At 39.8% G+C, this 14897-nt stretch overlaps 1 protein-coding gene across 3 annotated transcripts in view; it reads right to left on the reverse strand.

Moving 5' to 3' along the window:
* Positions 1-14897, reverse strand: part of USP24 (ubiquitin specific peptidase 24) — a 63829-nt gene that overhangs the window by 12696 nt on the left and 36236 nt on the right. For all 3 annotated transcript variants that reach the window (XM_040609989.1, XM_040609990.1, XM_040609988.1), the window contains 21 exons: positions 14388-14485; positions 12983-13078; positions 12599-12827; positions 11510-11669; positions 11070-11225; positions 10431-10501; positions 9519-9679; positions 8602-8663; positions 8055-8246; positions 7638-7755; positions 6188-6332; positions 5663-5782; positions 5311-5436; positions 5004-5102; positions 4712-4794; positions 4347-4488; positions 3815-3934; positions 3198-3418; positions 2649-2773; positions 1867-2008; positions 1362-1512 (listed from right to left, as the gene is read on the reverse strand). In XM_040609989.1, the coding sequence (XP_040465923.1) occupies positions 1362-1512; positions 1867-2008; positions 2649-2773; positions 3198-3418; positions 3815-3934; positions 4347-4488; positions 4712-4794; positions 5004-5102; positions 5311-5436; positions 5663-5782; positions 6188-6332; positions 7638-7755; positions 8055-8246; positions 8602-8663; positions 9519-9679; positions 10431-10501; positions 11070-11225; positions 11510-11669; positions 12599-12827; positions 12983-13078; positions 14388-14485 (2817 nt within the window). The remainder of the gene's footprint in view (positions 1-1361; positions 1513-1866; positions 2009-2648; positions 2774-3197; positions 3419-3814; positions 3935-4346; positions 4489-4711; positions 4795-5003; positions 5103-5310; positions 5437-5662; positions 5783-6187; positions 6333-7637; positions 7756-8054; positions 8247-8601; positions 8664-9518; positions 9680-10430; positions 10502-11069; positions 11226-11509; positions 11670-12598; positions 12828-12982; positions 13079-14387; positions 14486-14897) is intronic.

Genomic DNA, 14897 nt, shown 5'->3' on the forward strand with positions numbered 1-14897 from the left:
TATTTTAGTTTATGTCAATTATTAAACTGTTCTTATCTCAACTCACAAATTTTACCTTTTTTCAATTCTCCTCCCAGTCCTACCGGGATGAGGTCGGGGTGTGTGTCAGTAAGCCAGCATCTGTGTGGCACTTGGTTGCTGGCTGGGGTTAAACTACGCCAACACTCTGAATCACTACTTCAGTTGAGGGGAAAATACATATAGGAGAGTCAGAAGATTTGCATGAAAGCAGTGATTTTCTTCCAAGGATAATACAAAACAGAAGACAACTGAAGGAGGACTTAATCATTTAGGGAAAAGAAAAAGGAAGAAGTAGTTGATGAATTCTATTTCTTGCTTGCTTTTAATAAAAAAGCCAAGAGGAACATCCTTCAAACCCGAAAGGCTTGCTTAGCAAATTTACATGTACAGAGCAAGAAGCCATGGTATAATTGCAAGCTGCAGCCACAATAATGTACTTAAATGCCAAGCCCTTCTTTTTTCAAATGAGACCTTGCTGAAAGACTCTCCATAAATTCAAGCCAAGTTCTGTTTATTGTAGTAACACAACCCTGGATACAAGAATGCTTAAAGTGACTGCCCTGATAGAGCCCACATGGAGGGCCATACATAGCCTGCACAGTTTATTCTGACTGTGTATGTGATGCAGGCCCTCTTGCAGATGTGCATATCAGCATGGTGTGCTGTTCAGAAGGCCAAACACAAGACTGTACCCTCTCCTGTACGGACCAGAGCTGCAGGCCTGCAGATTTGAGACCTTCCTCTTATGACAGCTAGCCAATATCCAGGTTCTACTATCCTCTCACTGCTCTGCCAATGCCATCACACCTCCATTTTCAGTCCTGACTTGCAAATTTGCCTTCAACATTCAGTTTTCCCCTTTGAGATCATATTCAGTATTATGTAAGCTAACAGACATGAACAGAATTGAAACTGGTTTTGATTTTTCTTACTTCTCCTCCTTCTACATTCTTGTGAACTCAAGAGCTCAAGGATGACTGTAATTTGCCATCGTCTCCATTACTCCTCAAGTGTACTTTAAATGAAGCATCTCCTCTGCTCTTACCTCTCCCTGCTTGCATGCTGACTGCTGCCATATCTCACATTTGACTAATTTGCCTGCAGTTTCTTCAAAGCAAAGAACGATGGGTCAATTTTGTGAGAAGGGACACCAAAACTTAAAATAATGTACCACTGAGCAGCTTGTTAATAACCTTATGTCAGAATCCAGAATTATTTTATAGCTTTGCGTTCAGTAAGGGAATTACTTCGAGGCCACCTTCAAAGTTACTGTGTTCCTCTTACTACATACTTAAATTTCCTATGAGTAGGATTTAGTTGCCACTTTCAGGGTGCTCTACCTGATATATCCGCACAGGCATCTTCTCCACAAAAAGCCCCTTTTTTTCTCCTTTTCGAACCAGCTTAGTCAATATGGAGAGGCGGTCACTGTTGGGCCTATGGGGTCGAGGTGATGACTGGGGTGAAATTTCTGGTGAAGATGGAGCAGATCTGAAATATATACAAGCTCAAGGTGAATAATGAAATCACATGACAAATCTACAGTTCAAGTTTAAAATACTGGTACAGCCAAGATAACCTTAAGGCAAATTTAGATGATACTCTAAATACCACTTGAGGCTGTCAGTTAGCTTGAACTTCTTACTGCAGCAGAGATGGCAATATGGAAGAGGAAATTATAAAAGCAATAAAAGACTGTTTATTAAGCAGCTTAAAAACCAGACCAACACAACAGACGGGTCAGTATACTCCTTTGTCAAACAGGAACTATTAATTTCTTAGTTCTGAAGATAGGGTCTAGATATGAACATAAGAAAAACTTTTACAGACATAAGAGGAACTTACAATGAGAGGTCCTCGGCTTCCTGACGCACAACACTCACTCGACTTTTCTTTGGTAAGACTGGAGAGTTCTGATCAGACACTCTCTGGTAAAACAGCATATAGGCATTCCAGTAGCGCCGACGCACATCAGGGTAAGGGTTAGCTGATGGGAGAAAAAACATTTGATGAAGGCCTTTGAAGTTTTAGTACCTTTTTCATACCTATAGGAAAGTGAAATTGGGTGTGCAAGTAACGTGCACTGTGGCAGTATAAAGTAATCCGTCAGATCAAAATATCAGTCCATGTTAGTGAATAACAAAAACCTGAATTCTAAAATATTTTTGCAAAAAGCCTATGTATTTGAAAAAGGTAATTATCAGAATTATGAAACAAGTGAATATTGGTGGAAATGTATTTGGAATTAATTCCTTAAAGCATTGGAAAGTTTAAGCATATGATGCCACACAATATTCTATACACAGTCATTTTTACCAGCCAACAGTAAGGTCTGTTTTGTGGTTGGGTTGGGTTTTTTTAAAGAAACTATTTTAACAAGATGCCATTTTACTTTTGAATCTCCTCTGCTACTAAGTCTACAAAGTGAATATGGTTCAGTTAATATTAGGCTGTATATAAGCTGTTATGTCCTTCAGTAAACAGATGACTTTAGGAACAAACTGCTTCAGAAGGATTAGTAGACAGACCAAGTAACTCGGAGTAGACATAGTGGACCGAACTCTACCTCTAATGAGAACCAGTGTGAAATATAAAGCTACTGAAAATCAATCTGTACTTCTGCTTACATTGATCATAGACCTTAGGTCTATACTCTCCACCAAAACATTCATATTCCAAGGTTTCATCAGTTAGATCAAATTCTTCAACAACAGTGTCATTAAATTTATACCACTTTCCTTTTCCACATCCCCTGTGATCAAAGCAGAAGAGAAACACAAGAGAAACAAAGTTACCGGATTGTCTAGTGAGAAACCAAACCACCCTGAATATCCTAGAAATGACAACCCTGAACTCATACTTGTTTTGACAGTAAATAGAAAGCTTAGTTCAAAGTTACATTTTAAAAAAATAAGCTTGATAAAAATGAGAAGCACATCAACTGCAACTAAGCATCATAGGAAGCCCTCAAACTAGAATACAAGGTATGTAAGAATTGCTGAGACACTTATAATGTGTTGTCCCATATTATTGTGTTACTGTCTTAACACTCACGTCGGGTGTTAAGAAAGGGAAGAGTGCTTCCAACAGAGCTCTGCATGGCTCACTATACCTTCCCAAAACAAGTAGTCTGTAGACTGCTCTCAATCCCCCACGCAAATCTTCTTGGCCATTACCTCCTGTCCTTTATAAAGGAGTAGTAGTGCCCTGCATGTGCCTGGCCACTGTGAACAATCACACCAACAAGCTCATAGTTTTCTGTAGGGGCAACTTTCTTCCTCGGGGAGCCTCCGCCTCCTTGATCTGCATTTCTACCATTGTCCCCCACTTCTGAGGAAGAGTCCTGGCGAGCCATCCCTGACACGGTGTAAGGCTCCATGTTCAGCATCCAGGGAAACTGTTTGAAGAGATATTTCAGATTAACTGAGAGGTTATATTGTGTACGTGTTTAGGGTAATTTTATGAGAATTGTACTAATACTTCCCACATTGGGAACACCAAAGAAAAATATGACGGAACTTCAACTTTTTATCCTTATGACACAGAAGTTAAATAAACTGTCTTTATGGGGGTTTTTGTTCTTGCTTTCTGAAAGGACCCTGAGAATGTTGCAGACAAGAAAAACTCTAAGGAAAAATACTTATTTTCTGTAGCATGATCATGTGGTAAGTTTACCACATAATCAAAACCACTGCATCAAAACATGGAGAAAAGAAGGAAGAATGAATATGAAGAGTGAGAATCCACACCATGAAGAAGCAGGGGGGAGGGTGCCACAGAAAAGTTTTCTTACCCTTATTTGTTCATCATATTTAATTGAACGTCCGCTCTCCCAATCAAAGCCAAATCTCATCAGGTGAATCACCAGCAGGCTAGGCAAGACCTTAATGCATGTGCGCTTCACTGTAGTTCTCTTAAAAAGGAAAAGAAGAGTATCACCTCTACCTATATACCTCAAGCATTCTGTAGTATTCTTCTACAGATGCACAATGCCAGCCACCTCGAACTGAGGCACAATACAGCCACGGGAGGCAGGACAACCACAGGATGACTATAATACATACAGACAGGGCATTATTACAGGTATTAATACACAGTTTGTGCCATGGGCTGGTACGTAACAACATTTTACCATCCTGCCGTCCCCTCTAAATATGCAGTCTACAATATGAGTTTCAGGGAAGAAAGAATGCTATCTACATGGATTTAACCTTTTGATTAAATCTTCAGAATAGAAAGAGTAAGCAGTATCTAAGTATGGCTTCTATGACCATGTAGCGCTTAAGAAAATACCAAGCTGTAGCTGAATCTTCAAGAACCCATACCTTTTCTTTGCACTTTTCACAGTAGTATGCATTGCTTCCTTCCAGCACTTCGCCTCTAACAAACTGATCCAATGATATTTCCAGACTTTGACATGATGTCACACCTAGGTTGAGAGCCATGAAGGCTTCCTCGCGCTCATACCTAAATTCAAGCAGAAAAATAGTCAAGGCATTGATGGACAGCACCTACCCAACTTGCACTAACAAGATGTATGCATAGGAAAGAATACTGCATTTGCCCCATAGCTATCCACAGCTGTGAGGCTCACAAAGGCACATCTCTACCTTGTGCTATTTTGACCTACATATTTTAATAGTTACGGGAGCACATAACTTGGTAACTGATGCACTAAATTCAACATTACCTGTGAGGACAGTCCTTGCAGATCTTCTGATCAGAGAAGATTCCTTGAAAAGTATTCTTAAATATTTGGTCTCTTCCTATTTTCTGTTGAAGATACATTTAGACATCAGGTGGATATATTACAGAGCAAAAGACTAAGAAAACAATAGGGATTTTAAACTTCTGAATGCTATATAGATTATAAAATATGTTGAATGGCTCTCTGGCTTTTTTTCTGAAGAACAAAGGAGAAAGAGAGAAAAGGTACCAAGGAGATGCATATAACCAAGGGAAGAAATCCCTGAGGTTTTTACCTTGAGGTATTCATCCATTTGATCTATAAGACTGGTGAAGAACTCATAAGCATCCTGTTGCTCTCTAACATAAAGTTCCTTATTCCACATCTTGAAAATCTGTATAAAGTATAAAAATATATAAAAAGCTGGTTGTTCCATATACCTAAAGATAGTGATTTTTTTAAAAAAAAGCGTGTTATTTTTACATGTTTTTATTTTCTGAAGTAGAACTTTATCTCTAGAAATTCTGCAATGAGAAAAGGCTGAATAAGTGATTACTTGTTAAGTAGGAACGCAACATATTCTAAACAAAAAGATCTAATACCTTCCAGAAGTTCTCAGGTACATAATACTGTAGCTTGCTTTCCATCAAATGACCAAAAAGAGACTGAACTTGATAGAACACGTTGTCATCTGGATTGTCTGTATCATCATCAATGGAAAGCAAGGCCTGGAAGGAAACAAATAACCGTATAAAATTGGTTCTTGGCAAAATTACTGCTGTAAGTTGTCATGACACACAGCACAGCGACTTATAAATTATATATTTATGCACACACACATGTATACGGTTGTTGGGTTTGTGTGTGTTTTTTTTAAAACAATTAATTTACAAATGCTGCTGAGATGAACTTGCAGTTCAGGTGACAGACTTTACTGGACGTTGAACCAATTACCTCTGGGAGACCAGGCTGCATATATAGTTGCTGGAAGACGGCATTCATGTAACAAGTAGCACCACCGTTCTTCAGTCCCACAAATCCTGAAACGGAGCGACTATCCACTGGTGGAAGATACTAGAATGAAAAACACATTTTTTTTGTCCCAGTAAGTTATAAAAAGCATAAGACTCCAACAACACACCATAGTTTTCATAATCACCTTTATCTAAGCTGTTCAGAGCAATTTAATGAAAACCCAGGAATATAAATTCTGAAAGATCGTAACAGTGCTGTATTTGGTCATTTAGACATGTATCTAAATAAAATAGGTGATATTTAGGAAATAATTCTTTCTTATCCAGATAATAACTGACAAAGTGGAGTATTTGAGGAACATCTAATGGGTCTACATTTACTCTTATCAGCTTTTTGTCGTTTTAAATTGAAGACCTTGGAAATTCCATGAATGGAGCCGTTAAGTAGATCACACACAGTACTCCAAACCACACTCATGCAAATAAAAAAAGGGGTTTTGCTTACATCAAACTCCTTGGTAAGTGCAGGGTCACACTGGTGATGCATAGAAAGCAGCTCTTTTGTAATAAGCTGGAGATTGGAAGGTGAGCTATCAGCCAGCATTACTAACACTTCGTAAGCAGCTAATCGGCTATCGGCTGTACTGCACCTGAAAAGAAAATCACATTCAAGATCTATTTTGTGGATGACTCAATTATTTCTAATTCCATAAAGCCATATTACTTGGAACAAGTGACAATTAATGTGCAAAAGGAACACTCCTGAGAGACTGCAGAGTGCTATTTTTATTTTCTTGGGGAAGGAGAACGGGGAAGAATCAAATCAGAAAAAGCAGCACCAGGAACGCTCCTTTAAAATAAGCCTCCCTTACTGACATGGAGACAGTTTTTAACATTCAGTAGCAAGGAAGAGTAGGTGCCCTAAAAAGGAGAGACAGAATTGGTTGTATGGCTGAGGACAATCAGCCAGATAGTCTCTATCACTGTAACACTGATGGAGACACAATGACTTATTTACAGGGAGAAAAGTTTTGAAAGAGATAACATACTTGCTACAAGAGATGACCTTAGACCTAAGCTGGGCTAGACCGGTACAGAACACTCCTACTTAGCTCTTTTCAGTGGATCAAACACACCAGCCTTTTCTTCTAAAGGCCAAAGAAAAGGCTTTATTTACTTTAAGCAAACAAAAGAGCATGCTTGAACTGCAGTAGAGCAAAGCTGGAGCAAAACATGAAGGTGTAGCAAGTCCCATTCAGTTCAGGCATTGCTAAATGCTCCACTGGAACCTTCTTCAGGGCTTGTGGAAAGGCAGTGCAGATATGACTGATCCAGCTCTTAACACCAACAGGTCAGTGTGATGTAAGCAATCCAGCTACAGCAGCACAGAACTCCACATAAGCTAATTTATCCACCCCTTCAGATATTGTAAGGCAACAGAAGGCAGGCGTGACACAAAAGAGCAAGCCCACTCCTTTTCCCCCCATTTGATATATTCTGTGCTATTATCAACTCTCTCAGGTACAAGGAGACTGGCTCAGCATTAGCTTTTTACAAAACAGTTCTTTTGAAGGGGGAAAAATAGCAGCAGAACTTTTGCAATTCTCATTTACAAGGGGCTTGGAAAGTTCACTTCCTGGTCATGCTCCAACTTCAGCCATTGAGCCAACTTCCCAAGCAATGAAGAGCTAAAGGAGTACTCTTTGGACTCATGAAGCCAGCACTCAGTTGTGCTTGCAGTTCATCAGTGATCTAACAAAGCACAGACTTTGGAAGTACAGAAAAGCAAAGATTCTGGGTCACACAAAAACTTAGAAAAACGCTATTTGGGCACTTATGTAGGAAATGTAGAGAACTGGAGAAATGCGCCAACATTGGTATTAAAGCCTAGTAACTGTAGTCCCAGTGTGACATTTGCATTCACGAGAACATAAACAAAAAACCACAATTTTTACTTTGGATGAAAGTCTTGCTGACTGATTGCAGCACTGCCTGCTGGAGAATGGCTATTCAGAATAATCCTGGATGCTCGGAAGAGGAAATCATCCAGCAATGGCTTAATCAAAGATGAACCTGTAACACAGTAATCCACATCTACTGTTAAATACTTACATTATCACTGCAAACATCAAAAGGTGTTCCATAACAGCAAAATCACTTCATAGCACCATATCAACAAAACCCACATTCAAATATTTCATCACATGTCAAAGGTACAACAAACATACTGCCAAAATTACTCCTTATAGCTCTGTATCACTTCTACACATGGATTATGTCTTTGTGCATACTGTCTACTGATCAAGTCCTCTGTTACTGCTATGAAGAATTCACACTAGTCTAGCCATTTTTGAGTAAAAAGGAACACTTACCAACCATTTCCTTCTCTGCCCCACAAAGCGAAAGGAGAGTTTTGATAAGCCTCAAGTGTCCTGCTAACAGGATGTTATCAGCTTCACTGGTCTCACACTCAGCTGTACGGTTGGGTTCAAAATTATCTAGCCAGGTGATCTCATCTTCTAACATGGCAGCTGGGCTTATGTTTAGCTGCTCCATTTCCGATGCTGCAAGAGAAAAAGAAAACCCAGAAAAATGAACAGCTCTATCAACATAGACTATAAATACAAAGAATTTCGAAAAGTTTGGTAGTAGTCTAGTTTCTCCCGCAATGTGTACAAAGTATACCTTCCACAAAGGAACTCAGTTCCCTTTCCAAAAGGAGTGAGCTGCCTTGCTGTTACTCAACGCCAAGAACAGTCCATGCCAGGCATTAACACAGGACAGCCAGCACACTGGCAGGTCACATCGAGTTCATGGTGTGGTAACCCCTCTGTGAAGGCAATCCTACATCTTGTCTATGGAAGGAAGACATGCTTGGAAGCTGCAATCAGAATGACATGTGTGCCTGTACATACTTACATGTGAGGTCATCCAATAACTGACATCTCAGGTCAAAATACTCTGTACACTGGGATAAAAGTCTGAAACAGGTACAAACAGAAGAAAGGTTTAATTTAAAATCAGAAACTTCTTTCTAAGCTGTTGCCTTTAAAGCCTGTGTGCTCTGTCCATCTAATGCAAAGTAGCTATCCAGGTATCCTTCTGCATGTACGCACTGCAGCTTTTAAAACAAATTCCTTCCCCACAGCTACTTCTGAATGTTATGAATGACATTTAATCCTGCCTTCTTCCTTCACCTCATAACGATTTCAGTCAATTATCAACCAACAATAAAACTATGTGTTTTAACTTCTCAGTTACTCCTCTATTTAGATTCCTCTAGAAATTGCTGCTTAAAGTTACTGTCAAATTCAACAACCTTTGGCCAGTTAAGGACAAGTTAACAGGACTGACACCTAACAGTCTTTATAGGTGTAATGGGCAACACAAGCAACAAGAAATCAGGTGAAGCCATGGGTCCAGACATTACTGACAAGGCTGGAGCCTTTAGCATTGGTTTCTGATCTGGATCTATGCAATGCTATCAAGTAAATTCAACGTTATTGTCATACATCCCATTGCCTCTATGTCTCATGCAGGATTCCAGCCAGGAACTGACTACCTAGAAAGAGCAGGTCTAGTTAGCAATTCTTGCCTCCCAAATGGGAAGTCAATTAAGGTGAACTGTAAGAGTTCACAGAGGAAGAGTTGTACCTTGAGAACTCAGTTTTATTTCCCTTCAGTTTACATCTTTCCAAAATCATCGGGGGCGTGACAGGGATGGTCTACTTTTGACAGACTTGCAAAGTCCTAAACCCTTGTGCCTCAGAGCTTCCACAGCACTACTCCAAAAATGTGACAGATTTGCTTCCTCAACGCACACACATCTGACTTACCTCTGGTTGATTCCTCTCATGATGCTGGTTGGTGACCAAAGAGGCAGCTGGGCATGAAGAACAACAGTCAGGAGAAACTGGTTGGGCTTTTGTACATCTGGGTGGGCTGATGTGTCTGTCTGACTAAGGGTGTACAACTGGTCACAGGCAACACGACGAATCTGAAAGCGTCATTTGTCAAACATTAGCAATTGCTCAAAGGTTGCAAAAAAATACATTTCTGTTTTGCTAGAAATCTGACAGAAAATAAAGACATTGAAAAGCTTGTGTAAACCAGACCATGAGCTCTGCACCCACCAGCTAGGTTTTCTCTATTTATAGGGATTTAGCAATCCACTTTCATCCCTGAGCTAAAAGCTCTGATGCTTTATTAAACAGAGATTATAAATTCAGATAAGGAAGAAAAGATGCAATGACTTCATGTAAAATATATGAGATGCAATGAAATGAAGTAAATGTGACTTGAAAATCTCTAGATTTTAGAATATCCAGAATAATCTTAAATCAGAAAGAATGAATTTTAGGAGTGTTCTGATCTTCAAGTTCAGAAGAGTCCATTAAATCTTACCTAGATCTTTCGAGATTAAAGTTATTTGGAACTTTCCCTAAAGTACAGTTTTACAGGATGTGTCTCACCAAAATGACAGTATTTTCTTTAGACTAGCCACAGCACAGTCCTACGTGCCTCATGGATTAAACGGCCCTAAAGAATGTAATACTTCAGCATTTTCTATCAACACATCACTAGAAACTGGCATTACTAACAATTATACAAAGGTTATTTATTCAAATACAAAAACTTGGGGGAATATTTGTAATGAATAATTTTTACCTTCAGACCGTATCAAATGATCATAGTGTACACATTTCAGAAACACAACGTTTAAAAAGTTTACAGAGAAACACCCTCACCTCAGCACTTGGTGATCCAAGTAGTATGTCAATGATGAAATCAGCAACACAAGGCAAATTGTAAAAAGATCCTAGAACAGAAGAGTACCAGGCTATTTTTTAAAAAAACAATTTAAAATCAATCAGTTACAGTCTTGCACTAAAATACCATAGGACCTAGAGGACATCCCCCTATCAATGCTGAAAAGTGGTAGCAGCTATCTGTGTATTTCCCATCTCCTCTTCTCCCCAGAGACTGGCACCACGTTGTAACAGCATTTTTCTTCGCCTTCCACCACCATCACCAATGTTTACACACCCTGTACACAAAGGTTGAAGTACTAAACACTTGCTATGCAAACAGCAGCACTTACAGAATTACCTACTTCAAAGCCAGTGCAAATATTTAATATACTGGTAGGAAGTCAGCTTTCCCAAAACATTTCACCAAGGCACAGCACTACATGCCTTGTTTCATGCCACACACACGCCCACCCACCCCCGCCTCAATTTTTAGCGACATTTTGTGGTTTTAATTTTGTAGCGCTGTCAGATGAGACAGGTAAGTTTCTTGTGATTTTTCGTACTTGCGTGCCTCCAAAAGCCTTCCCCCACCTTACTTATATTCCAAATAGTGAGTAATCCAATTCTATTTCATACCTAGTTGCTGACTGCGTAGCTGAAGGCAGGTTACTAAGAGAGACAAGGCTTCTCCAGCAATCAGAGCATCTTTGGTGGATACGGACTGCTGTCTGACACAGATACCAGCATGCAGCGCAGTCGGCTCTCCTTCACTTCCTGAACTGCAATTACTTCCTGCATTAAGAAATGAACAAGTGCTGTAATCCATTATATTTTTCAGATGTTTTCAGCTTCTGGTCAGCTCTCTGCAATTCAAAAAAAAACTTCTTCAAATGCCATATGGATTACAGCATTTTGCTCAGATTTGTGTAATGCAATCATATAATGTGCTGAGCTGGAAGAGACCAAGAGGTTCATCGAGCCCAACTCCAATGAATTTAGCTTCAAGCTTCAAAGCGTTCAATTAAGAATAAAACAAACTCTTTCTTTAGGCTGGTTTAGAGACATAGTTAACCTACCTGAGCTGCTAAGTCTGTTTCGAATCCCAGCAGGAAATAAACTGTTGCTCTCTTTTATCGGCTGACTACTTCCCACGAGGTCCAGTCGTCCTGCAGCAGCAGCCCAAGAGAGTCGCATAAAGCAAGCCACTGTGGAAGTGAAATCATTCACCTCCATAGTCTGAAGGAACAAAAACCAGCAGTTACTTCTGGGATATTCAACAGCCTTTGTTAATCATAGGGATAAGAGGAATTTATCTTCAGGATCGCGTCAAACTGGCGTTTGGATTTGTTCTCCCCTCTCTTCTCTAAGCAGGCTCAAAGATACAAGAGTCTGTCTGTTCCCAAGAACAGATCAGTATTGCTCCCTTAATAGGAAATTCTCCACTAAGATAGACACCCTTTTCGCCTATCTGGACTTAAGCACACCGATTTCAATCGTATTGATCCATTTGGGAAGCACTGCCCAAGAACCTAACACAGCATACATGTTAGATTAACCATGAATTTTCTTTCAAGTGGACTCAACTTTCCAATGGGTTGAGTTCTTGTTGATTAGATTGTTTTAGTAAATACCCAGTCTCAGATTCGTTACACTGACATACCTATAAAGGGGAAAAATAGCATTCTCTTAAACTATTGAAAACAAAAATGTCCTTTCTTCCCAGGGTACTATCAAGCAAATTTAATTTTTAATGAGTTACTTGAAACAAAAAACTTGCCCAAGATTTCTAATTCAAAGAAACACAGACTATAAGCCACAAGTTCAAGCAGGAACGTTCTTTCTATTCACAGAAAATTAACAAGAGTAAGATCCTAGAGTTAAGTGTGACTGACAATAAATTTCAAGTAAGATTTCTGTGTAGAGCTATTTCTGGTAAGCGCTTTTGAGGTACTGCTTCCCTCTGTACTGCCAAAATAGTTTTTGAGACTATGTTAAAATTCAGATCAAAGTTGGGAAGACTGATGGTCAGGATCTTCAGAGGCTTTTAAATGGAGCTTGGGCAAGAACCTGTATAAAAAGACTTTTGATTAAAAACCCAGGAGTTATACAGCTGTCACTGGAGACGTCACCACTACATCACCATAAATCATCAAATGCTTCCTTACTTGTATGGCAACTCTTGCTGCTGGTATGATTTCTTCTACCCTAATGGAGGATCTATCAGATACAGAGAGCTGTCGGTAGGATGACTTCTCAGGTGTTCCACAAATGGACATCTGCCTACTTGCTTGCCGGCTGACATTACGGAAGGGGCGCGAAGACAATGCTTCTACCCCATCTTTAATGAAATCCTCATCCAGTAAGGTAGGCATTGTCTGGCCAACAAGCAAGAACCTACATTCACAGAGCAAAAATATCAGGCTTATATTTGAAAGTTCACAGCAAGTGAATGAAACATAACTCGAAGTACCAATTAATCTGAAATACTACAAACCACACTCTAAAAGCAAGGAAAGCAGCACTTTCTCTAATGAAAGGCAATTACATACCTTGCAAGTTGTAGGCAGATGGAATAGACTCCCTGTCTTGTTTCATAGTCTACTTCTGATGGGATGGAATCTCTCTGCATCACATTCACCACCAAGCTTAAAAACAAATCAGTAAGACCGTTTGAAAATGCTTTACATTAGGAGAGAGATGCAATTAATTTATTTCTGTCCTCCCCTCCTCCTATTCAGCCAGCAGTGTCAGTTAAAACTGCCAAACTGGCATCTTTGGAGAGTAACATCCCCATTTTCCCCTCCTACATCTACAGATGGAAGCTTTCTTCTGTTCCTGTTGGAAAATGCTTCAAGGTCTATGGGGCGAGGTGGTTGTGGACAGAATTTTTAAGAGCAACATGTACTTGGTAAATCTGACACAGCACAAGCAGTATTGCCAGGTCTTCCGAACCACTCACACTGTGCCTCAACTCGTACCTGAAGGGTCTGAATTTTGGAAACTGTAAAATTTAATATGGTTCCCACTGCACAATCTATGCTTTGACTGCTTAGAATATCCATTGGTATCTGTGCAGGACATCATGTAATGCATACACTTGCAAATTTGAACTGAAACACTTAAATGCTAACTGTTCAAGCATCAGCTACCTTAGTAAAATCTACACTACACATCTTATCTGTGCCTAACTATTTTGGGGTTTAACAAGTACTCTGTTACAGTACTATGGTAGTGTCCTGGTTTCAGCTGGGATGGAGTTAATTACCTTCTTAGGAGCTAGTACAGTGCTGTGTTTTGGCTTTGATGTGAGACTTTTCAGTTCCTCAGGCCTTGCTAGCAAAAAGGCTGGAGGGGCAGAAGGAATTGGGAGGGGACACAGCCAGGCCAGCTGAACCAAACTAGCCAAAGAGCTATTCCATACCATGGGACGGCATGCCTGGTATATATACCTGGGGCTGGCTGGGGTGGGCAGATGGTTGCTCAGGGACTGGCTTGGCATCGTCAGCGAGTGGTGAGCAGTTGCATTGTGCACCACATGTTCCTTTCTTCCTTTCCCTCTGGGTGTTATTCTCTCCCTTCCTCTTTTCATTATAACTGTTATTGTCATCGTTATTATTGCTCTTTCATTTTTTTTTTTATTTCAACTATTAAATTGTTCTTATCTCAACCCTTGAGTTTAACCCTTTCCAATTCTCCTCCTCATCCCTCTGTGTGAGGGGGGAGCGAGTGAGCAGCTAGGTGGTACTTCATTACCAGCTGAGGTTAAACCACGACAGGTAGCTACAGTAGCTTTTCAGACACTGGAAAATGAACACACAGCTTTGGGTGGATGTTTTTTCTCTGAAAAGGAAGCTGACAGGTGTGCTAGTGTGCTACAGTGTAGAAATCAGAAACTACACAGAACTGCTAACTAAATGAAATGTTAAATATATTGAGTCAAGATTGACATCTAACCTCAAACCTCCTGCTCTGAGGAAGTTTTCACAGAAAGACTTGGCACAGTTTCTTGCCATTTCATCATCTGCAGTTGGCATCAGCTTGGAGCTCAGTACCTAAGATAAATAAATAAATAAACAAGCATGCATACACACACTCCCCTTAGTATTCTTTATCTGCTAAAGGTTAAAAGCAAAACAGAAAAAAGATCCAATACAAATGAAGCAATTACCAGTACACTTATGCAAAGCTGTAGGCAGTAAAGAGAAATTGCATTAAAAATATTCAGGACAACTATGGCTATGACAGATACTGATTCTGTATCAAAGGGCATTTTTTTTTTTCACTGCAGTTACTTGTTAAGGGAAAGGATAAAGTACAAACTCTAGCACATGCAATGTTGTTTTCAGGCTCAGTTGGTGCTCCTCGAGAGCCCAAATCATTCCCCTTTCCAGATTTTTCAATTGACAGTATGCCACAGAACACCCTACAAATGGCTGGCTTATTGATTCATGCCTTCTGAAACAT

Source organism: Falco naumanni, chromosome 11, assembly GCF_017639655.2.
Source record: "Falco naumanni isolate bFalNau1 chromosome 11, bFalNau1.pat, whole genome shotgun sequence".
Lineage (NCBI taxonomy): Eukaryota > Metazoa > Chordata > Aves > Falconiformes > Falconidae > Falco > Falco naumanni.